The following is a 20,750-nucleotide window of genomic DNA, read 5'->3' on the forward strand; positions in this document are numbered from 1 at the left end:
GACTGGATAATTGTAAAATGCTGTCCATTTTGTTGTCCAAAGCTTGTGTATTCCGAAAATTATCTTTTTAAAAAATGAAATCAAATTATGGACATTCAAATAAAAATCAATTACTGCGTTTTTATTCAAACTATATTTGTGTGGGGGGGGGGGGAATGATGAACGATTTTGGGGGATGCGTCCACGATCTTGGGGGGATGGGCACCCCTGCGTGGATTTCTTTCGAATTGCACTTCGACTGCAGCGCCAAATACGATCAGTAGATAAAACTTAGTACTCGTTGTTTTCTCCACGGTTTAAACACTTGTTTTTCCCCCCATATAAATCACATAGCATTTTCAAATGTTCGTACACATACATTTCCACACATTACAAGAACTTGAACCAACAACTTGCTGGCTTCCTACCTCCGTGACTTTAAACAAATGAACAACGAGTGCGAAAATCACGTGACCTAGTAAGCAACCATCTGTACGGCCAGCTGTGCACTTGGGTACTTGTCTTTTTGGCGCTTTCGAACTGTACTCGGTGACGTCACTTCCGTAAAGACTATACTTCAAGTTTGTACTTTGTACAGAGCCTAATACGTGTAAAATATCAGCACTATCCCGTGAAAACTTAATGAGAAATCGCCTTCCGTTGTCTCGGTTCGGTGAGGTTGGCTAGTTGCAGAATGGTGTCCTATAATGAGCAATTCTACATACTTTTCGGCAGGGAAATCTTGGATGACTGCACCATTAATGGACACGAATGATTTTTGAATTGTGTTTGTTGCATACGATGTAGTTAATAAATGGTTACTATATGCTATCAATTCCATCTTCCTTGAGGGGGGGGGATACCCCTGAAAGAGATAAAAAAACTTAAATTCTTTGTGGTCTTTTTCCTTGCTTTCCAACCGCACTAAATGAAACTATAATAATTTCAGTAACTTTTCTTCCAGTGAAATTAAAAAAAAGGATGTACTCTATAATTGTAATATAATTAAGCATTTTTTCCATAATAAAAAACACTCAGTTTAGTTCTTCGTCTGAGGAAGACCCTGATACAGGGTTGAAACGTTACATGTTAAGTGTTTTTATATCTTAATAAACTGCCTTGGTCAGCAACTGAGTGTTTTTTTCTATAATTGTAACTTAAAATGTTTTTAAGGTCTTTGTAACTGAATTTTGGCAATGTGTTAATTATAGTTTGCCATTTTTATTTACAGTTTAATGATAATGAGTATAATGACACTATTTATGGTTTAACATGATTAGTATTTTGTATATTATTCTACACAAAATGTTTGCTATTTTTGCCTATAAAAATTATTGAATTTTAAATCAAGAGAAATTTTAAGCGTGTTTGCAGTTTATATATTAAATTTTTCTTTTCGTATGAGCTTCATCTCATCAGTACATATATTTTTTTTCATGTCTTAGTACCTAATAAACACTATTAAATGATTACGCGATTAATGTACTTTCACCAAAAGTGATTCTGATATTTACAAAATCCTTATGTACATTATATATTTAAAGTGATTTAAGTCAGTAATTTTTTTCCAAAGAAATCACCTGATTTAAATCGCGATTTAAGTCAATCCACCTTCTTCTTAACAGAATTCTCGTTCTCGGTCTAGTCCGGATAATTCTCGTGGTTTCGATTTCGTAAACATTCATCTCGGTCGAGATCATTATAAGAATATTGGCCAGCGTTGAAAATGAGGTATTACACAACCCAAAGGTATTTTACACTTGAACGATCGCGCGTGTCCACATAAGCATACTTCTTTAGGTCCCCAATAAAGGGGAAAGCGAATTCTTAAGAAATTCAAACACACTCGCAAGGTTCCCGTATCGCCTTCATATCTTAACAAGATCCATTTTTTTCCATCCTACTTTTTCTCAACTCTTGCCAGCGTCTGACCAGCGAGCCTATCTTAATTGAACTGAAAGTAAGGTTGCAAAAAGTTCAGGGTCAGAAACGAAAAATCTCCATTTCCTGAACTCTATGGGCGCATGCTGGTATCTCAATGAGAGATTTTTCTTCCGTCTGTTGTGGCCAGCAACAAATAAAAGGCGAAACGAGGCAGCTTTGTTAACAGTTGACTGTGTGCATTGTTGAGAGTCGCCATGGTTTCTAAGGTAAGTGACTTTTTCATATATGATCATCAGGGGTTTATATGTACTTAAAAAGTGTAAGATATGTAAATATATATTTAAAGTGTAAATCACCAACACTGAGACCTTCTGTAAACAAACCGTATCACCGATTCGATGTATCACTGAACAAGGAGACCTTACCGCACGCATAGAACTCGCCATGTTACGTGGCACTACTTCCTTGCTGTTCACATGATTATTTTTAGAAAATAACCAATGTTATAAAATATCATTATGTACACAAATCTCTAAGCTCATTGAAAGTTACAATGCATATTCCTACAAAATGTTCACACTTATCTTGCCTTGCCATGTCACCAAGTTATTTTACGAAGTGCACTATATTTGGCGGAACAAAAATCGTTATTAGAATGCTTGTCAAAGTTTCAAACCGCAATAAGTTTACGACCTATCTTTGTCTTGTTTTGATCATCATCATCAATATATTTAGTGGACTTACAGCATTGCATATGGCTGTTTATGCCCATTATATATTTTATTTACATAAGATACAATTTACATAAAATCTACAAACAAATTTCAAATACACTCCTATCTATATCAAACCTTAGAAATATACATTACCATGTTATATCATTTTGTCTAAAAAAATGCAAGTAAAATAGATTCAATTCGCATGTAAGAAAGAAGCCAAATTTATGGGAAATGATTACTGGTGCAAAGAGTTAACCATAAAGGTGAAGCAATAAGTACAAAAGAAAGAGCATTGGGTTTAATGTGAGACGTCATTTGCGGCAGTGTATCCCATACTACAAATTGGCCGTTGTTTTACCTTACGTAATGATTTACTTCTATGAGTTTGCAATGCTTTCTGCATGCACGTGGTTTTGTTTACAGAAGGTCTCAGGGTTGGTCATTCGAACTTTAGTTATTTTAATCAAAATATGGAATTAAATATGGACTTACAATTGTCCAAAATCGCAATTTTCATTAAGCAAGCTCAACTAGCTGAATAAAATATACAGTAAAACCTCGTTAATTCGGAATAATAGGGGAGGGGATAAGATGACCGGTTTAACGAAAGTCCGGATTAACTGAAATAATCTAAAAGAACAGTAGAGAGTGCATTAAAACTCCTTTTATATGAACAAATCACGTTTATTATGATGTATTTAAAGGGCACAGGCCTAAATACACTATACAGTACAGTACAAAGTCTGCGGGAAACAGAATTTCATTAGTGGTTGACTGCCTTTTCTTTGGGAAGTTCCGTTGTTGACTTCTAGCCACATTTAAAACCTTGCATTTTGTTGTTTTTTTCCTTTTGCCTGTCCAGATTAAGCGAAGTCCGGCTTATCGGGGTCCAGATTAACGAAGTTTTACTGTATTAGGCTCAGGGATGACATTAACTGTAATTCAAAATCCAAACACAAAAATGGATTATCAAAATTTATTTTGAGTGCTGAATAGTGAATCTCCTATTGTCCCTAAAGACAGATTTATATTGACATGAAGTATATACAATGGATTTTTAACGTGTAAGTTTTGTCTATTGTTGACAAGAATGTTACAATGACACATGAATTTTCTATTGTCAAGATTTAAAATAAACAGTACAAAACAAACAAAATAGAGAAGAACTGTAAACCTTTGGTACTTAATACAATATAAGAAAATGTAGTATTAGCATAAAAATGGAATATATGCCAGAAAATACGTAGAATTTTCAGCGAAAAATGCAGGCTCGACCAGGAGTCGAACCCGGGTCTCTGATATACAGTGCCATTGCTCTAATCACTGAGCTACCGAGCCGGCCTGGCTTCGCCAGCAGCAGACAAAAATCAGTCGAAGCAATGCCGGCTCGGTAGCTCAGATATTAGAGCAATGGCACGGTATATCAGAGACCCGGGTTCGAGTCCTGGTCGAGACTGCATTTTTCACTGAAAATTCTACGTGGTACATCTTTTGTGTGTGCCTAATTTACAGAAATGGCAGAAAATGTTTGAAAATATGGATATTATGTAAAAAAGACTAAAAGTATGCAAAATATGTGCCAAAATGTAAAAATGTGGATAATAAAACCAGCATTTTTTGAGCTTACATACCACCATTCGAAAAGATGATACACATATGAAGATATGTATTCACATAAAGATCCATTCCAAGACGTTCATCAATGTACATTAACAATATTCCAGAAAAAGGGACACTAATATTAACAGATGCTAAAAATGTTCTATAGGCCTACAGTGTTCAATCTTCATATGAAGAGTTATATAAAGCATCAGCGTTGGTACATTACATAATAAGATTACATGATAAGTTAACTACAGGGAGAAGGAGATTTCATTTTGCATATATACCAGCACATTCAGGGTTCCATTATAATGAACTGGCAGATGGAAATGCTAAAGAAGCAAGAATAATGGATCATAGAACGAATATATTACTATCATATACAGATTAGTTACCAAGACTTAAACAAAAAAATCAAGATGATTGGGAGATATGGGTTCAACAACAATTTATATATATATATGGGTCAAATGTACTAAATTTAAACACTAAGCCTCTATAGTTTTACACATTTAATATACCCAGAAAGTTTTTAATTTTAATACTAAGATTGAGATCAGGTCACATCAATTAAATTACCATTTATATAAAATTAATTTAGTTAAATGCGAATGCAAACTAGAGGAGGAAGATCCTCATCGAATCTTATGTAGTCTATACTCAGTGCGCCTACGCGTAAACAACGATAGTCTACATTCTAGACGTAGACTATTTTATACACGTAGATTACGTAATCTATGTAAGCAACATGGTGAAAGGTGATAACTTAGCAAAGGGCGCCGTGGAATTAAAAGAAAATAATACTGCGTATCAGTTGCTGAAGTGTGAGGAGAATTTTTCGTACGCTTTCTTCCAAATTCGAACAATTTCTCACCTAGGAAGAAACCTAATATAGGAAATATTCTAGTGTTTTATGGGGAAAAGACCACTCTTGCCTCACGACTGCCATCTGTTGTTGTTTTTGCATACTATTTATCTTCCTCCATAGTTGATAAGAAGAGAAGAGAAATTTTGTTGTAAATAGCATTCTTTTCATTTCGTTAGGAACCAATATAGTTGAAAATGTCACTTTCATTTCATGAAAGCCTTGAAAATTAATTTTAACGCACTTTAGATTGTCTACGTATTCTATGTAAACTACAACCCTATGTAATCTACGCGTAGATTACGTGTAGACAATGCATGTAGACGTAAACTTATAGTCTACGGCACATCACCACTGCACAATCGACCCTTGTGTTTTACCGTTTCGGCGTAAAATAAAATTTGTTCACTCGTAGTACTTAATTCGTGCTTCGATTTGGCACTGTGCATTTTTCAATTAGAAGTTCCTGTTCTGTGAAATAATATAAACTATCTTACATTACTTACCATACGTGCTTTCCTTTATCGATATCCATGTTGTAAACGCACAGAATTGCCAGGTCAAACTTTGGTTTTTAACGTGTATGTATTCGAATTTCCACTAGGATTCAACTATCTTTATTTCGTGTTTTCATCCGAATTTATTATTTTTCTTTTATATTTTGATATTGAAATTTCTATTTTATAATAGCTGTAATATTTTCGTTAATTTAAATTGCTTTTCTTCAATTTGTTTGGCAAATATATGTTTTTTGGTTATTTTATTGTTGAAGGTTGTTCTAGTATTGTGCGATAAGAGAGACCCTGACTTCACTTGTTTCCCTTATCGCACAACATGAGGACAATCTTGTGTTGTGGCTCGAGGAATGCCTACGTTGTTAGGTTAGGTCCGTTAGGTTTGGTGCTCTTAGAATAAATACACTGTAAATGTATTATTTATGCAAAGATAACTAAACCCAACAATCCTAAAATAACAAATTAGGCATTTAGCCTTACATCTGCACGTAAATTAGGCTCATTATGATTCATTTATAATGGTGGTTTCTGAAACTTAATACTACGTTTTTTTCCACTTCCATATTGTTTCCTCACCATAAATCCTACATTTCTGGAATTCTTAATTCATACCCTTTCCAACGATGTATTATACATATTTCTATTAGGAATGGTCGATTCGACATCCTTACCCTTATATATAAAAAAGCAATACCTCTCCAAATGTCTTTATTCTCTTTAATATTGGCATCAGAATAACAATTGTATTTATATTTTTTAGATTGTTTCATGATATGAATGTAGACATTAAAAAAACTATATATATACAAAATTTGTAATTTGATGTAACAATATCATATGACTTAATTCTAGTAGGGCACTTGGCGTAGAGCTGTTATAACAGATAAATCCAATAAAGAATAAATGAATGACTTTTTATTGAGAATTGGAATAACGAATAATAGATGTGCATGTCACCTGGAAAGTGCAGACATGCAACATGTAATACTAGAATGCCCGAAATATAATATAAAACTTTATATAATTTAAAGGTTCAGTTTCCAATAAATATGACAAGTTTGGTGGTCATTCCAGTTTTCCCTATGGGTTATAGTTTGTTAACATTCTTAGGAAAATGTAACAAACAATTGCGAAGGGGAACGTTTTGATTTTTGAGTCTAATGTCTGTGAAACAGGGGAGAAAAGACGTAAGGATATTTTTAATGTAAAGGAATTATGTACACACACACACACACACACACACACACACACACACACACACACACACACATATATATATATATATATATATATATATATATATATATATATATATATATATAATTATAATGAGGAAAAACGACTTAGAAGTTGTTAGGTACAAAATTAAAGAATGACTGATTGAGCTCTGTATGGTCAGATACAACTTCACAATAAATTTCTACTCATTAAATCCAAATTAATTCTCAAATAACATGCTGCATATATACACTCATTCACTACACACACTCATGGACTTCCGCGGGATTTTTCCCAGGGAGAGGCAAGCAATATATGTTTTTCAGGGGAGCAAACGAGGCATATTCCCCCCTTAATAGTGTTACTACCTCAAAAAAAGACTCATTCAGTTTGAGGTTATCATGTTCCTGCAACACCATTGTAATGATTAACATAAATTGATGTGTCCGAAATAAAATTACACATGTATAATGTATACTTTTAGTGGACATTCATTTTCTTAGAGGGATCGTGTCCCCCTTGCACCCCACTCTGGAAGCCCATGTATGTATAATGTGTATATTTACAGTTTCATATTGGCTTGTCTCAAAAAAGCAAGTACAATGTATCCAATGCGAATATCTGGCGTGTGCAATAATGAAATAAAATTTATGAAATAAAAAGGTACATTAATTTTTGATGATGCTTTATACTCGTATAAAACCTTTAGTTACTCTGCATAAGTAGGACATAATTTGATGAGCATCATTCCTTGGATTAGCAGTCACAATTTAGAGATTTTAAAATGTGTGTGTTTCAAATAAAATGATGATAAATTCTTACATGACCACCTATAAGTGCATTTCTAAATATATGATATACTTACTGTTCGCTGTACACCAAGATTAATACATACAGGTGAGCCCATCATCAATTTTTTTGAAGAATGAGAATTGAGCTTTTTACACCTGGGGAGGCTTGCTACGAAATTTGCTCTCTTCTGGGATCAGATAAATGTATCTTGTATTTATTTACCTTTCTCCAGACACACCTTGTGTATCTTGCAGTAATAGAATGAGTTGTACTTACATAGTTATAAATTATACATTCTTTAAAATTACAACACTGCACAATTACTATATTTTGCAGGTTGCACTTGTTAGCCTTTTGGCTATGTCCTTTCTGGTTGCTGTGACAAACGCAGTACCAATAATAGGTAAGTTGATATATTTTTGATATTAACACTAAAATATTTGTTTACTGAACTTAAGATTTCTTATCAATTGTTCAACTTCTTGCAAAGCTTTTCATAATATGTCCCATATCTCTTTAACTTTTTAATTTAAACAATTTGGTTAATCTTGATTGTTCTTCTTTTTTCTAATCCTGGGGTATCTAATCAGGATTAGAATTTGTTAATAAACTTTTAAATTTTAATCGCTTTTAAAAAAATCTTGAGCTATGACACTAGCAAAAAATATGAAAGAATTCCGAAATAATCAGTAAATGCAATTATTATACGTGCATTTATTGATGCTGTGTTTAATTGTTCGTTACACATTACTTTCAAGAACTTCACATTTCTTTTTCTTTCTTCAATAGGCGCAAGTGGATACGGATATGGAATTACCCACGGTTATTATGGCCATGGGCTGTATGGCCTTCATGGGTATGGACTTGCTACCGGTTACAGCTATCCCCATGGCTATGGTGGTTTTGGAACCCATGGTGGTGGTATAATTGGAGGTCTTATCGGTTGAAAGATGTCCTGTGATCCTCTATGATGAAAGCTCAATGTTTACACAATCCTTTCTGTAAAAATATATTGTTTTTATATGAAAATAAAAATGCTTTATGTTAATTATAGGCGTTTTTGTCATTTCTGTTACTTTAAATGTTTTTATTGTAATTCAGGTAGGTTAGGAACGCCTAAACTTACCATAATTTCATGAAAAGGGTTATGCATTTCTTTTTAGTACTCTATCCTATTTTGTTCACAAACTTTTCGTGAAGTATACATTACTTTGTGGCAGTAAAACTTGAGCTAAAACTGAGGCTATAACCTTATAAATCCTTCTGGGTATATCAATGTATGCTAAAAAAGTTGACATAAAATAAGATATTAGTTTTACATTTCCAACTACAAAATATTATAGGACTGAAATAAATACACTTCTTATCGTTATGAAACTAAAATTTTCTTAAATATATTCTTAAAACAGGTTATTTTCTTTACATTAACTATGTACAAATATCAAAACAATAAATTATATGTCACTGGTACCTTATCTCTTAACATTCTAGTTCATGTTGTATAACAAACAAATAATAAATAAATAAATTAGTTAATCTATTATATACAATATATATTCCTCAGTTTATCTCGTTACAAATCGTAACCTGATTCATCTTCAGGTTTCAACTCCATTGTGTATAAGTTCTAATTCATGTTGAATTAAAACTACTGAAAGCTACATATGTACGATCTAAATGAAATATGACAATTATATTTAAATTAAGTATATTGTTCATTTCTCAAGCTTTTAGCAATTTTTAATCCTCTAAAGTTTTGATTTAATGTTCCTTTTATGCTTAAACTATGTTTTATTTCATTAGGATGTTTGAGCGTTTACGATGTAAGAGCTAATATAGATGTATGGAAATTTAAAGCAAGTATAATATTTTGCTATTTTAATAATGCCTTAACTGGACTTAATATTGGTCAATAAACTATTGAGATTAAGCATGTAAGTATGAGATAACGAAGTTCATTGTCATTCTTGAAATGTATGATTTAAAATTTATTGAATTTTTCATTTATTATATGTCACTTGTCATGACACTATATTTATTAACTTAAACCTGTGTTCTAATGCTTGGGAATAATGTATGACTTGTAAGCTTTGCATACGTGTCATTATGTTAGATAAACTTATTGACACAGTGGTAATTCTATGACAAATTTAATTCTGAATTTGTTTTAGAGCACTGTAGAAGTTAATTTGGTGTTGAAGTCAATACAACGTTTATATTTGTTTGATACGCTTATTTTCAAACCATAATAATGTAGCCTGTAGGATTGAAATTTGTTTCACAAACTTACCAGTATTTTTATAAAATACAAAATAATAATTTAATATGGGATTGTCATGTTTAGTACCATTTCTACAAGATTTCTTAATTGTGAGTATAGAAGTTTTGTATTTTACACTAAGTTACATGATTTATTTTAAGTTGCGATTGTAAAAGAGTTTCTTCAGTCTGTTTACAACTTTCACAGACTACATGATTTATCATCAAATTAATGTACTTTAGCAAACTTAGTTGCATTTTGTGTGTAGCAATTAGTGACTTGGCAAACATTTCTGCAAATTATGAGTTTATCCTATGAAACAAAGTTATGCTGTGCAGTTATATGATTCGAGAAAAAATATTAGAAATTATGAGTTATCTTTACTTCCATTGCTTCATCAATGATTATGTTACAGGAACATATGTTTGAAAACATTTCTGATATGATACAGAACTTTCCAGCTTGTAAAAATTCCTCTGTGACTGGAAGACTTTGTAATGAAATTTGTGACAACCATTCTGGGGTTTTACGATCACAATTAGTGACTGTTTGTAAAAGCAGAAGGTTCGCAACAGTGTGGGCACAGTTGAATGCTACAAGTTAAATTATTAGCTTTACATTCAACTGAGAAGTCTATCGGTTCAGAATTATCTTCAGAAATCATCATAAACTTGTAGAACTGTCTAGAGCAAAAAAGTGTCGCTAGAAGCCACAGGTTTGCAATTTCTCAGTTTGATGTATTGACAGTCTACAATCTTTGTTTGGATTGAGATTTTTTTTTTCCAATCCAGCACAAACATTTCTCAAAATGCACTACTCAAGTTGCAACTATACTGAACAGAAAATACTCTTAAATAATGTCCAAAGTCTACACAGTGCGAAATTCTTAATGTCTTTCAACCCTCTGTCACGTGCCCCAACACTACACATCACGAAGTTCTTCATATCTTTGAAACCACTCTGCCATGTGTCCGAGCACCACAGGAAATTCTTCATATCTTTGAAACCACTCTGCCATGCGTCCGAGCACCACAGGAAATTCTTCATAACTTCCAAACCACTGCCATAGGTTCGAACACACCACATCAGGAACTCCTTCGAGTCTCCCAAACCACTGCCACATGTCCGAACACTACACAACAGGAAATTCTTCTACTACTCTTCTTCACTATCTTTCAACTGTATCCTAGGGAAAGGTGTGATCGGGGTCCAGTCTTGGCCGCTTCTGTCTCTAAGCTTGGTCGACTTGAAGAAGTCTATTATCGGGTGATAGCTGTAGTTGACTTTTTTCTTCTGGCCATTTCTGATGGAGTCCGAATCGATGATGTTGAGTGCTGGGCGTCGTCTTCTCACTCCGGGTGAGGGAGTCTGGATATTGGTCTCATCCACATCTAAATCGGCTCTAAATATAGAGATGAGATACAAATTATATTTTAATCGAACTATTACTCTTCATGACTATGCCATACTTTATTTATTAATTTTTATTTTCAAGAGTACATATAAGTTACTGTATAAAGTTTAAAAGAAAGTATTTATAAGTAAAATTGTTGAGACCGGGCCATCGACTTTCAAGAATATCATTTAGCGGGCCGCGGTCTAACGAAGCTTGAGAACCACAGGTCTAGGATAAATTGTGAATTGGAAATAGAATCAAATATGACTCCCTTGATTTTCATACCTTGTATTGGTCCTGTTCCGTTTCTGCAACTCGCTATTGAAGATGGTGGCGAATGTGGGAACTCTCTCGTCTGGCGCCAGAGGGAGAGGAGGTCCCGAGGGAAGATGAAAGTCCACCCCCTGCCTGTCGAAGTCCAGTGTGGCCTCCCGAGGGAAGTTCAGATGCTCCACGGGCTGCTCGTCAAAGTCCACCCCCGGGAACCCCTCCTGTCCCTTAGGGGTTGGGTCGTGGTCGAGGTTGGGCCGCGGTGGGAAGGAGAAGGCGTATCCCTGTATGTGGCAGGAGCAGCAACTGGGAATCTGGAGGTAGAGAACAGTTCATGTTGGACTCAGAGGTAAACAATTTGAAATATACTTCATCTACCACTTCTGTCTCCTTGGTGTAAAACTATGTCTACATGCGATTAGAATTGTTGCAATTGTTGCACCATGTTGCATCATTGTTGCGGTGTGAGTTTTTTCAAGCATTTAAGATTTTAAAATCGAATTGGTTGGCCACCTGTTGCACATCTTTATCGATTTCTCACTGGCAAACCTGTCATATGTTATTGTACTTGTACTACAACATAAGCCATACATATTGTCTGGTTAATCTGTGTTTGCATTAGCGACCGTGTACTTGTATTTCAAAATATGTTTGAGCCACAGAGTTATATTTTATAAACATATAATGGAACTAAAGATATGTATGCATTCAACAGGTCTGTCTCTTTGTCCATTGATGACAGTAACAATGTAATCAATCCTCCAAGTAATTCTTCAATGAAAGGCTCTGGATAGAAGCCTTGTTCAATAAAATATCGTCTTGAACTGTAATCAGAATGCTACAAAATGTAAGTAACGTGGCTGCAGTTACTTAGTCATAAGTATAATTTATCTGCATCTACAAGCACTAAGATCGCTACAGCTCTCTCTAAGTTACATGCTACTTGGCTACATTGAAAAAAAAATCACGTGCCATTTTCTGTTAAACGAAAGCTCTGATCACAGATACGTTGAAAATATTACTAATTATTATTATGATTGATGGTGATTTAGCGATGCTACAGCTACAATTTTTGTAATGTAGATTCGCTACATTTAGAAATTTTGTATGTAGCTATTAATCTAGAATGGCTTCACCTGCGAGACAAAATTCGTAAAACAAAATATCAGTACCCCGAAACTCTTTATAAGACAGTGTATTACAATGCTTTACCTTGTATATATCCATGTGAAGACCACGTACTTCGTCCCAGGACAGAAGCCGATGATAGTTGAAGACCTGTGAGCACTGAGATTTATAGTGATTGGACACATAGCTGCAAGATCCTCCTGCTTGTCTATAACGAAAAGAAAATTGTTCTAACTATATTTTGCTTTCACTACGAAAAAAACTGACGAAATATAGTTTTTATGCATTACTGAATTTGTACGTACATATTTACTATTAGGATGAGGGTTGATATATTTGAAGAGCAAGAGGAGAAAAAAAACTGTTGATCGCAATGAGCATTCTCAATTTAGGTATCTTAGTACGCACGATGTAAAAATTGCTGCTATATTTAAATGATTTAAATAAAAGTAGTTCTTCATTTGCATTATGGCATGAAATGGTAAAAACAGCCTGTGTAGTTTTTCGATTTTTTTTCAATGGCCTTGGTCCCAGAACTACGTTGAAAATGAAACACGCCCGCTGAGCACTATACGATCAGTAATGTCGCATTCTAGAAGATAAAAGCTTTCAAAATCTTGAGATAAAATCATTATGATTATTGATCTACGATAATAGCAAAAAAGCGAATGTTTAAAATCTACCCAAACAGAAATTTGTATTACAAAAGGAGGGCGTAGCCGGGAAAAACCGGACTTAAGGCAACCCTAATGATCCACTACCATAGACCTACTTGAAAAGACAGTAACGCAGCATCGCCCAACAAATACAAGCAGATCTAATCCTTAAAAAGCTATTGAGCACATATGCTTAAGAGTAGCTAAATACCTAAAGTGTACTTACAAGCATCTTTCCAGCCTCAAGGTCTGCGTATAGTCCTCCGTGTTAACTATGTACTTCCACTGGCCACTGGATGCCCTTGCTCTCTTGGGGCGAGCATATTTAACTTCTGATGGACAAACATAGCCCTCGTCCTCTGAAAAGTCTCTTGTTGGAGGAGCTTGATCCTGCCTCCTAATTGTAATGTGAAAGAAAATATACAGAAGATTGTAATTAAGCATATTTCAATTTCTAATCATAACCAGTTTCATTCTTGTTTCAAATGAATTACACTTCAGAGAAGGTCTTGTCGACTGTGCTGCCATCTGTTGAGAATGTTTAGACCCATATTGTGAGATTGTGGCATAGAGGAGAATATAGATGATTAGTAGGTAATGATCAAATCTACTTATAAATAAATCTAGAAGTCTAGAAGTCTAGAATGTTTATCAAATATACCTGTGTTTTCAATCCAAGTATGCAGATGGCGTGAAATGAACTATTGGCTTGAGTACAAGTAAATGAATGACTATAGTGCATATGCTAGTGAGTTAATACAGCATATTGAAATTAATTACATTAGTCTTATGGAAATGAAGTGCTACTAAAAGGTAGTTGGCAAAAGATGAAATAGATTAAGAAATGAAAGGATAAGGAAAGAGCTGGAGCAAACATCAATTGAAAACCAACTTATCAAAGACAAATTAAGTGGTTTGGCCACGAACCAGAATGGAGGAGGAAAGGAAACACAAGCAGTTATTGGAGGCAAGACCAGAAGGAAGTAGGCCCAGGGGCAGACCAAGGAAGTCATACGAGTACATGGTAGAAGAAATAGGAAGAAAAAAATAAATGTCTTCCTTCGCCAAGAACAGAGAAGAATGGAAACAGTGGGTCAAGGCATCCCCTACAATGTAAGGGTATAAGTGGCAGAGAAAGATGAAGTATTTTATCAGAGAAGCGTCTACTAAAAATGATTATAAACGATATAAGATATATTAACTCAGGACTTAAACTATGATAAACTACTTTTGTCTCATGGCCATCATATTAAGCACACACGTATGGAGTACCACTTGTGGAAACTGCCCTATGCGCTCGTTTACCACTTTTACAACTACAATTGCAGACGTGAGGCAGTCGTTTGGCACTGTAATTAATCTTAAGAAACTAAATAATATCTATCACTCGATGAAGAAACCTGACTACATACCTGTTGCCATTATGAACCGCCAAATCCTGTTTTGACGTCACACCTGCAGCTTTGACGTCAGGAGCCTGATGTTTGACTTCAGCCAATAGTGCATCGACACTGTAAAGGTTCTTGTGAATAGTTGACAAAATGACGTCTCTGAAAAGAACAAATGTCTTATTCATTGAACAGTTTCTCTTTCAAAACATCAAATTCTCTTTAGCTGTCCGTTAGGCAACTTACTGAAAAAACATGTTTCCTGGAGTACCTTGTTTGCTGAGGGTAAACACACGCTTCGAATTTGAAAAATCTAAGTTACTGAATTCTTCTCGCAAATTTGGAATAATGTAATCAGTGGGATCGGAAGTTAAATTTATCCATAAGGAGGGTTCAGAGGGATTTGTTTTGCTCGTTTATCCTACCTTATCATCATAAGAAATTGGAGGGTGGACAACGTCACATCCACTTTCTTCTGACAAGGGAGGTTATCTAAGTGTCCCCCTCCGATTTCCACGAAACTTGGCAGGTGTATAGAGGGGCCCAAAGGAAGAAATACGTGTTCTTGTGTTTCAGCTAAAAAACTGCTTTAAGGGGCAAACTCGCACCCTCAAATATCAAGATGAGGAGAAATTGAAGTGGAGATCTGACCCCAAAACCACGTAAATATGGCATAGGAAGAAACAGGGGGCATAGGGCCCCTCTATACACCTACCAAATTTCATGGAAATCGAAGGGGAACACAGGGGTCAGATCCCCACGTCAATTTGTCCTCATCTTGACATTTGAGGCGGGTTTTGCCCCCTGAAACAGTTTTTTAGCCGAAACAAAAAAACATGTATTTCTTCCTTTGGGACCCTCTATACACCTGCCAAGTTTGATGGAAATCGGAGGGGGACACAGGGGGGCAGATCCCCACTTCAATTTGTCCTCATCTTCACATTTGAGGGGGGTTTGCCCCCTAAAACAGTGTTTTAGCCGAAACGAAAAAACACGTATTTCTTCCTTTGGGCCCCTCTATACAGCTGCCAAGTTTCATGGAAATTGAAGGGGGACACTTAGATAACCTCCCTTGTGAGTTGAAAGCCGTCCCAGCCTGTGGTTACCATTTCGGGGTCTTTATCGGAGGACCCGTTACAGTTGAATCCGATGAGCCTACTGAACTAGATATATTGCATTAGCCATAGTTTCCGAACAGAAGAAAAATAACATAATTTAGGTACTTTCTTTAGAATTTCCGAAAAATGCTTTTTTTTTCCTTTTCTCACTTTTCCTTGCACTATGCATTTCGCCACCAAGGAAAAGAAACCGACACTACATTACGGTAGCCACACTGGCAGCGAACTGAGAAACAAGGATGTTGATTTCAACCGTCAATATCCCTCCGCTTGACTTTTCAATTGTTGGCATTCAAAATTATTACATTCGTTTGTTCTAGGAACAATTGTTTATATTCGAGCACTGTTATGGGACTTCTAAAAATAAGGTTACGATGTAAGAAGTTATTTGAACGCTAGGAACCCCTCCATTCTACTATCTTCCATGAAATAAGCGAGCTAAAGGACTTGACATGTTGTTTTATTTTAGTATTATCATTTCTGGACTAGCGGTCTCTAGGCTATAGCCTAGGATAGCCTAGTGGTAAATCCCTCCTGCACAGATATGAAACGGAGATCAGTTATGGCAGCCTCCTTCATGTTTTTCACGCCACAATTTCACTATGATTATATAAAGTTTTGCCAGGTATCTGAGGCGGGGGGCAACCGCCTCCCCTGGTCCCTCTCTGCGGGCGCCCTTGCCTGTCAAATCACAATTTTTTTACTTGTGAATTCTGAATTGTATGAATCTGGAGTATTGGCGTGGCCAGATTTTCGAAAAGAGGTGGGTTTCAGGTCTTACTTTTTAGCAATCAACCATATTTTGCCATTTTTTACAGCATTTAAAGTTATTTTTCTTAAGGCTGACCCAAAGGGGGGTTACAACCAGTGGCGTGCCCAAAAGGGGTTGGTGAAGATTATAACCCTCCTTTTGGCCCAGTATTCTTAAAACAAGAACGTCAAAGGCACGAAAAGATGGCAAGATGAGAGGTGAGATGAAGACATGCCCAATAATATTAACTATTCAAACAAGTCACTCCATCAACACTACTTAGGTACATAGGTAACCCCCTCCCTTTCGAAAATCCTGGGCACGCCACTGGTTATAACACCCACCAATCCCCCTTTGGACACGCCACTGGTCTGGAGGCGAGTTTGATAGAAATTAGTGGGGTGTGCGGGATCCCGAAAAGCGGGGACCGGGATCGGAAAAAAAAAAAGTTTCCCATCCCGACTTCGGGAAATGATTGATTGAGTTGGTGTTTAAAGTCCACTCTATGCACAGTAAGGCTAATCGGGATTGGACCTACAGTTTAAAGTGGGATCCGAACCACCATGTACCTTCACCGGGTATTGAACCCGGGACCCCCTCGATTACCAGGCGACGACGCTACCACTGCGCCATCTCGGGGAGGACCTTTCGGGAAATGATTTCCAGACTCTGAGATCCAGAACAGTCCGGAAATGTCGAATAGTCATTTTAGTAGTCAATTCTCGAGGTTTTCTGCATTGTAAGTGTCTGACACTTCTGGGAAATCGTTAGCTTTCATTCCAGAAATGCAGAAGCGTCGTCGCCTTGTAATCAAGGGATCCCGGGTTCGATACCCGGTGCAGTGGCGCAGGAACGGGGGGTACAGGGGTACATTGTACCCACCTAAATTTTTGAAGGGGGTACTGTATCCCTCTAAATCCGTAAATCGAGTTGTACCCCCTGTACCCCCCCCCCTTGGTAATTTGACAGCAGACGCAAGGTGCTACTGTTAAAAGAACCTGTTTTCAGTTCGCCCAATAAAAAAGTGTATATTGTTTATAACTTACAAACATTATCTTCCTTACCACAGAAATTCAAACCATTCTAAACTTATTCTACTATTGAGGGACCACAAGAAAAAAACCTTGGACGAAAAGTCCCCGCGCAGCTTTCCCTTCCTCCCTTCAGCTCGGTCCATAAGGAAGCATGGTCCACTCTCCCCCTCCCTAACTCGCGGGGTTACGGTGCACAGCAGTCGCGGGTCTGCGCAGGTTGTTTTGCTCGTGGTTCCACTATTAGTTCATTGACCTAAGTTCTTGGAAACCTCCTTAAGGAGATGCAAATTGTTTAAAATGTGTGTGGAACGATGGAATCAGATTTGCTCTCAGAAAATCACGTTGCAGACAAATGCTCCTTTGCGTAAGGGGGGGGGGGGTACACTTTTCTAAAGAAATGGTCGCGTTGATTCGAAGATGTATATACAAATCTTCATCAGAAAGGTATATGACTCATCCCATTTTATTTTGAATATTTAAAATGGAATTTTCCAAAACGAAATACTTACACGAACGAGACGAGACACTACAGACCAACTTGGGGGGTACAATGTACTGCTGTACCTCACCCATATTTTTCATGACTTTGTAAGGCGGTGTTCGGAAAACTATACTTAAACCTAAATATTAAGAGAGTCCCGATTAGCCTATCTGAGCATGAAGTGAATCTAGAATAAGTTTTAATGACTTCCGAGTGGAAAACCGAAACAAAAATTAACACAAACAAGAACGAGAAGGACCTCGCCACACAGGAGACGAGATGAGGCTGTGACAATTCTCGACTCATCGCATCGCGATATCATTCCTGGGTGAAATTAATTTTTTCCTACACATTTAAACAAGGTGCAATTTGCGATATTATCAGGGAGGGAATTATTTTTACCTATGTATTAGATATACTTATAATTGGACATTAATTGCTTAAAATCTAATTTTGGTATCGAATGCAACACAAACACAATGCCATTTTAAGTTAAACCCTAAAGTCAATCTGTAAGAAAATTACATTAGTCAGATGAATGCACGAGATAAATGAAACTCACTGCAGGTTCTATTGGTAGATTTTGGATTGGATTCGCAAGGTCTTTGAGTGAGATGAGAATGTTTGATTGATTTGTATGGTTTATTTTACCTCGCATTTCTGCCACTTTTGGCTAATCGCAAAGATAAGGATGGGCGATGATATCATGAAATTGATGAACACTCACATGCCCAACCTGGGACCTCTGGCGTCAAAGCGCGCTAAGCTAACCCCTCCGCCACGTAGGCTGGCGAGGTGCGAATGTGTTTTGGATTTTCTTTGTAGATGCTAAAATCTTTAACTGTGACGCGCACATGCTTTTGCTTACATTAAAGTTTACCTTTTCACATAAACGAGAAATTGACATGTCACCCTGAAACACACGCATGTATCTGCATTTAATACCACTACATACGAAAGGAAACCTTGGGCGGTTCTTCATATTGTTCAGCAAAGATTGAAACGGGAAAAAAAATTGAGCGTATGCCTTACCTTGCTTCCTCTGACATCTGAAGGATTTCGGTTTTGTATTTGTAATAATAGTACTTTCAGTGCTTGAAGAGTGTCATTAGGTACGGCTAAATATATAAGAAATAAAAGCTTTGGCAAATTTATCACAAATATTACAAAGTTAGACTTTTTACGGGAACCATCTAAACTCAGTTTTTTCCTTTTTTTAATACAACGCCCTACAGATGTCTGAGTAAATACCAAATACATGGCTTCTAAAAGACATTGGATGTGGTACACATCTGCCATAAATTGTTTAAAGATATATTTATGCGTAGCTATGGGATAGAATTAGAATGAACTGAAGTGGAACTCTATAAGTATGGTATATTCAATAATGTGGTTTCTATATCCAGTGGGTGGGAGGTGATTATTCCTGGTTGCAGTGGTTCAAAATCCTCCTCACCCCCTTTAATCTCAACCTGCATTAAAATGAATAGATGTATCTTTGTTCGCAATTTTCACATTTCGAACTCCTGATTTTCCGTTCCGTTAAATTCAAATAAGGCCAGAACGAAGTCCAGAGCTTTATATGTTTCAGATTGTTATCTGGTTTTAAAATCTGTTTTTTTTTTAAAAAAAAAAAGAACAACATAAATTCTAAGAAAAACAAAGAAAAATATATTTATGCAAATTTTGTATTAAATAACAGGACATTCGTGTATGCTGTTCTAAAATAGAATATTTCCCATGCCTTCACATTATACCTAAGTATCAAGGACGTATTTAGGAGGGTGTCTGGACACTACCCGAGAGACTTACCAAGAAGTAAAAGTAAATAATCAAAATATAATTGTTTAGCATTTGTTATATATTCGATGGTTATTTCCGCTGAACTTTTTGGAAGGCAAGGAATTTAGCTCATACGGCTTTGATTTGAAGGGTTCCAAAAGATTTATGCACACAACTAATGATAATATCCATAAAATATTAATCAGAAACTTTACTTTTCGTTAATTGGATCTAACTCCTTGTTTGTTATTCAATAAATATTCAATTTTTTTTCTATTTGACATTAAATTCCTTGCCAGGGCAGTTGTTTTTATGCAAATCTTGGCGATCTTAACTACACGTAAGCTAGATAATGAATATATGCTTTTATATCTCTATTATTTTACTATCTTTTACCTATTCATGTAATAACAACAATACAATATTAATTAACTTACATATTTAATTAATATTGTAATTTAATTAAATATAATTATTATAATTAAAATTATTTATTATTATTATTGTTATTATTATGGCAACACTTGGTTGGACCCCGGAAATGTATTTCTAGGTGCAGTAGTATGTGTCTATGGGAGGCTGAATTTTGTACCCCCCCCCCAAATGAAAAACGTTCCTGCGCCACTGACCCGGTGGAGGCACATAGTGGTTCGGATCCCACTTTAAACTGTAGGTCCAGTCCCGATTAGCCTTACTGTGCTTAAAGTGGACTTAAAACACCAAATCAATCAATCAATCAATCGAAATTTCCTGGAAGATATAAAACTTTTCCCGTCCAGAAAATCTTCCGACTTGGTCGGGAAATTGCGATTTTTTTTCCGTCCCAACAGTTGTGATTTTAAAATTTTGCCGTCGCGGCCAAGAAATGTCTTCCGCACACCCCTAGAAATTAGACGCATTTTCACAGTATAC

At 35.9% G+C, this 20,750-nt stretch overlaps 1 protein-coding gene and 1 long non-coding RNA gene across 4 annotated transcripts in view; one reads left to right on the plus strand and one right to left on the minus strand.

The window, feature by feature from the left end:
* The first annotated feature begins 2,055 nt into the window (after positions 1–2,055).
* Positions 2,056–8,618, plus strand: LOC145997435 (uncharacterized). The gene is made up of 3 exons (XR_014442896.1): positions 2,056–2,129; positions 7,911–7,977; positions 8,364–8,618. It is a non-coding gene; the product is annotated as an uncharacterized LOC145997435 (long non-coding RNA).
* The window catches only part of LOC145997434 (uncharacterized), a 67,840-nt gene continuing 55,463 nt past the window's right edge, over positions 8,374–20,750 (minus strand). For 2 of the 3 annotated variants that reach the window (XM_083134470.1, XM_083134471.1), the window contains exons 6-10: positions 14,697–14,834; positions 13,511–13,681; positions 12,713–12,836; positions 11,516–11,814; positions 9,005–11,236 (exon numbers count right to left, since the gene is read on the minus strand). In XM_083134470.1, the coding sequence (XP_082990596.1) occupies positions 10,990–11,236; positions 11,516–11,814; positions 12,713–12,836; positions 13,511–13,681; positions 14,697–14,834 (979 nt within the window). In that variant the 3' untranslated portion in view covers positions 9,005–10,989. Of the gene's footprint in view, positions 8,574–9,004; positions 11,237–11,515; positions 11,815–12,712; positions 12,837–13,510; positions 13,682–14,696; positions 14,835–20,750 lie in introns of those variants that run through there. The other variant, XM_083134472.1, reaches the window with a different exon arrangement.

This window comes from Lepisma saccharinum, chromosome 13 (assembly GCF_977018435.1).
Source record: "Lepisma saccharinum chromosome 13, izLepSacc3.1, whole genome shotgun sequence".
Classification (NCBI taxonomy): domain Eukaryota; kingdom Metazoa; phylum Arthropoda; class Insecta; order Zygentoma; family Lepismatidae; genus Lepisma; species Lepisma saccharinum.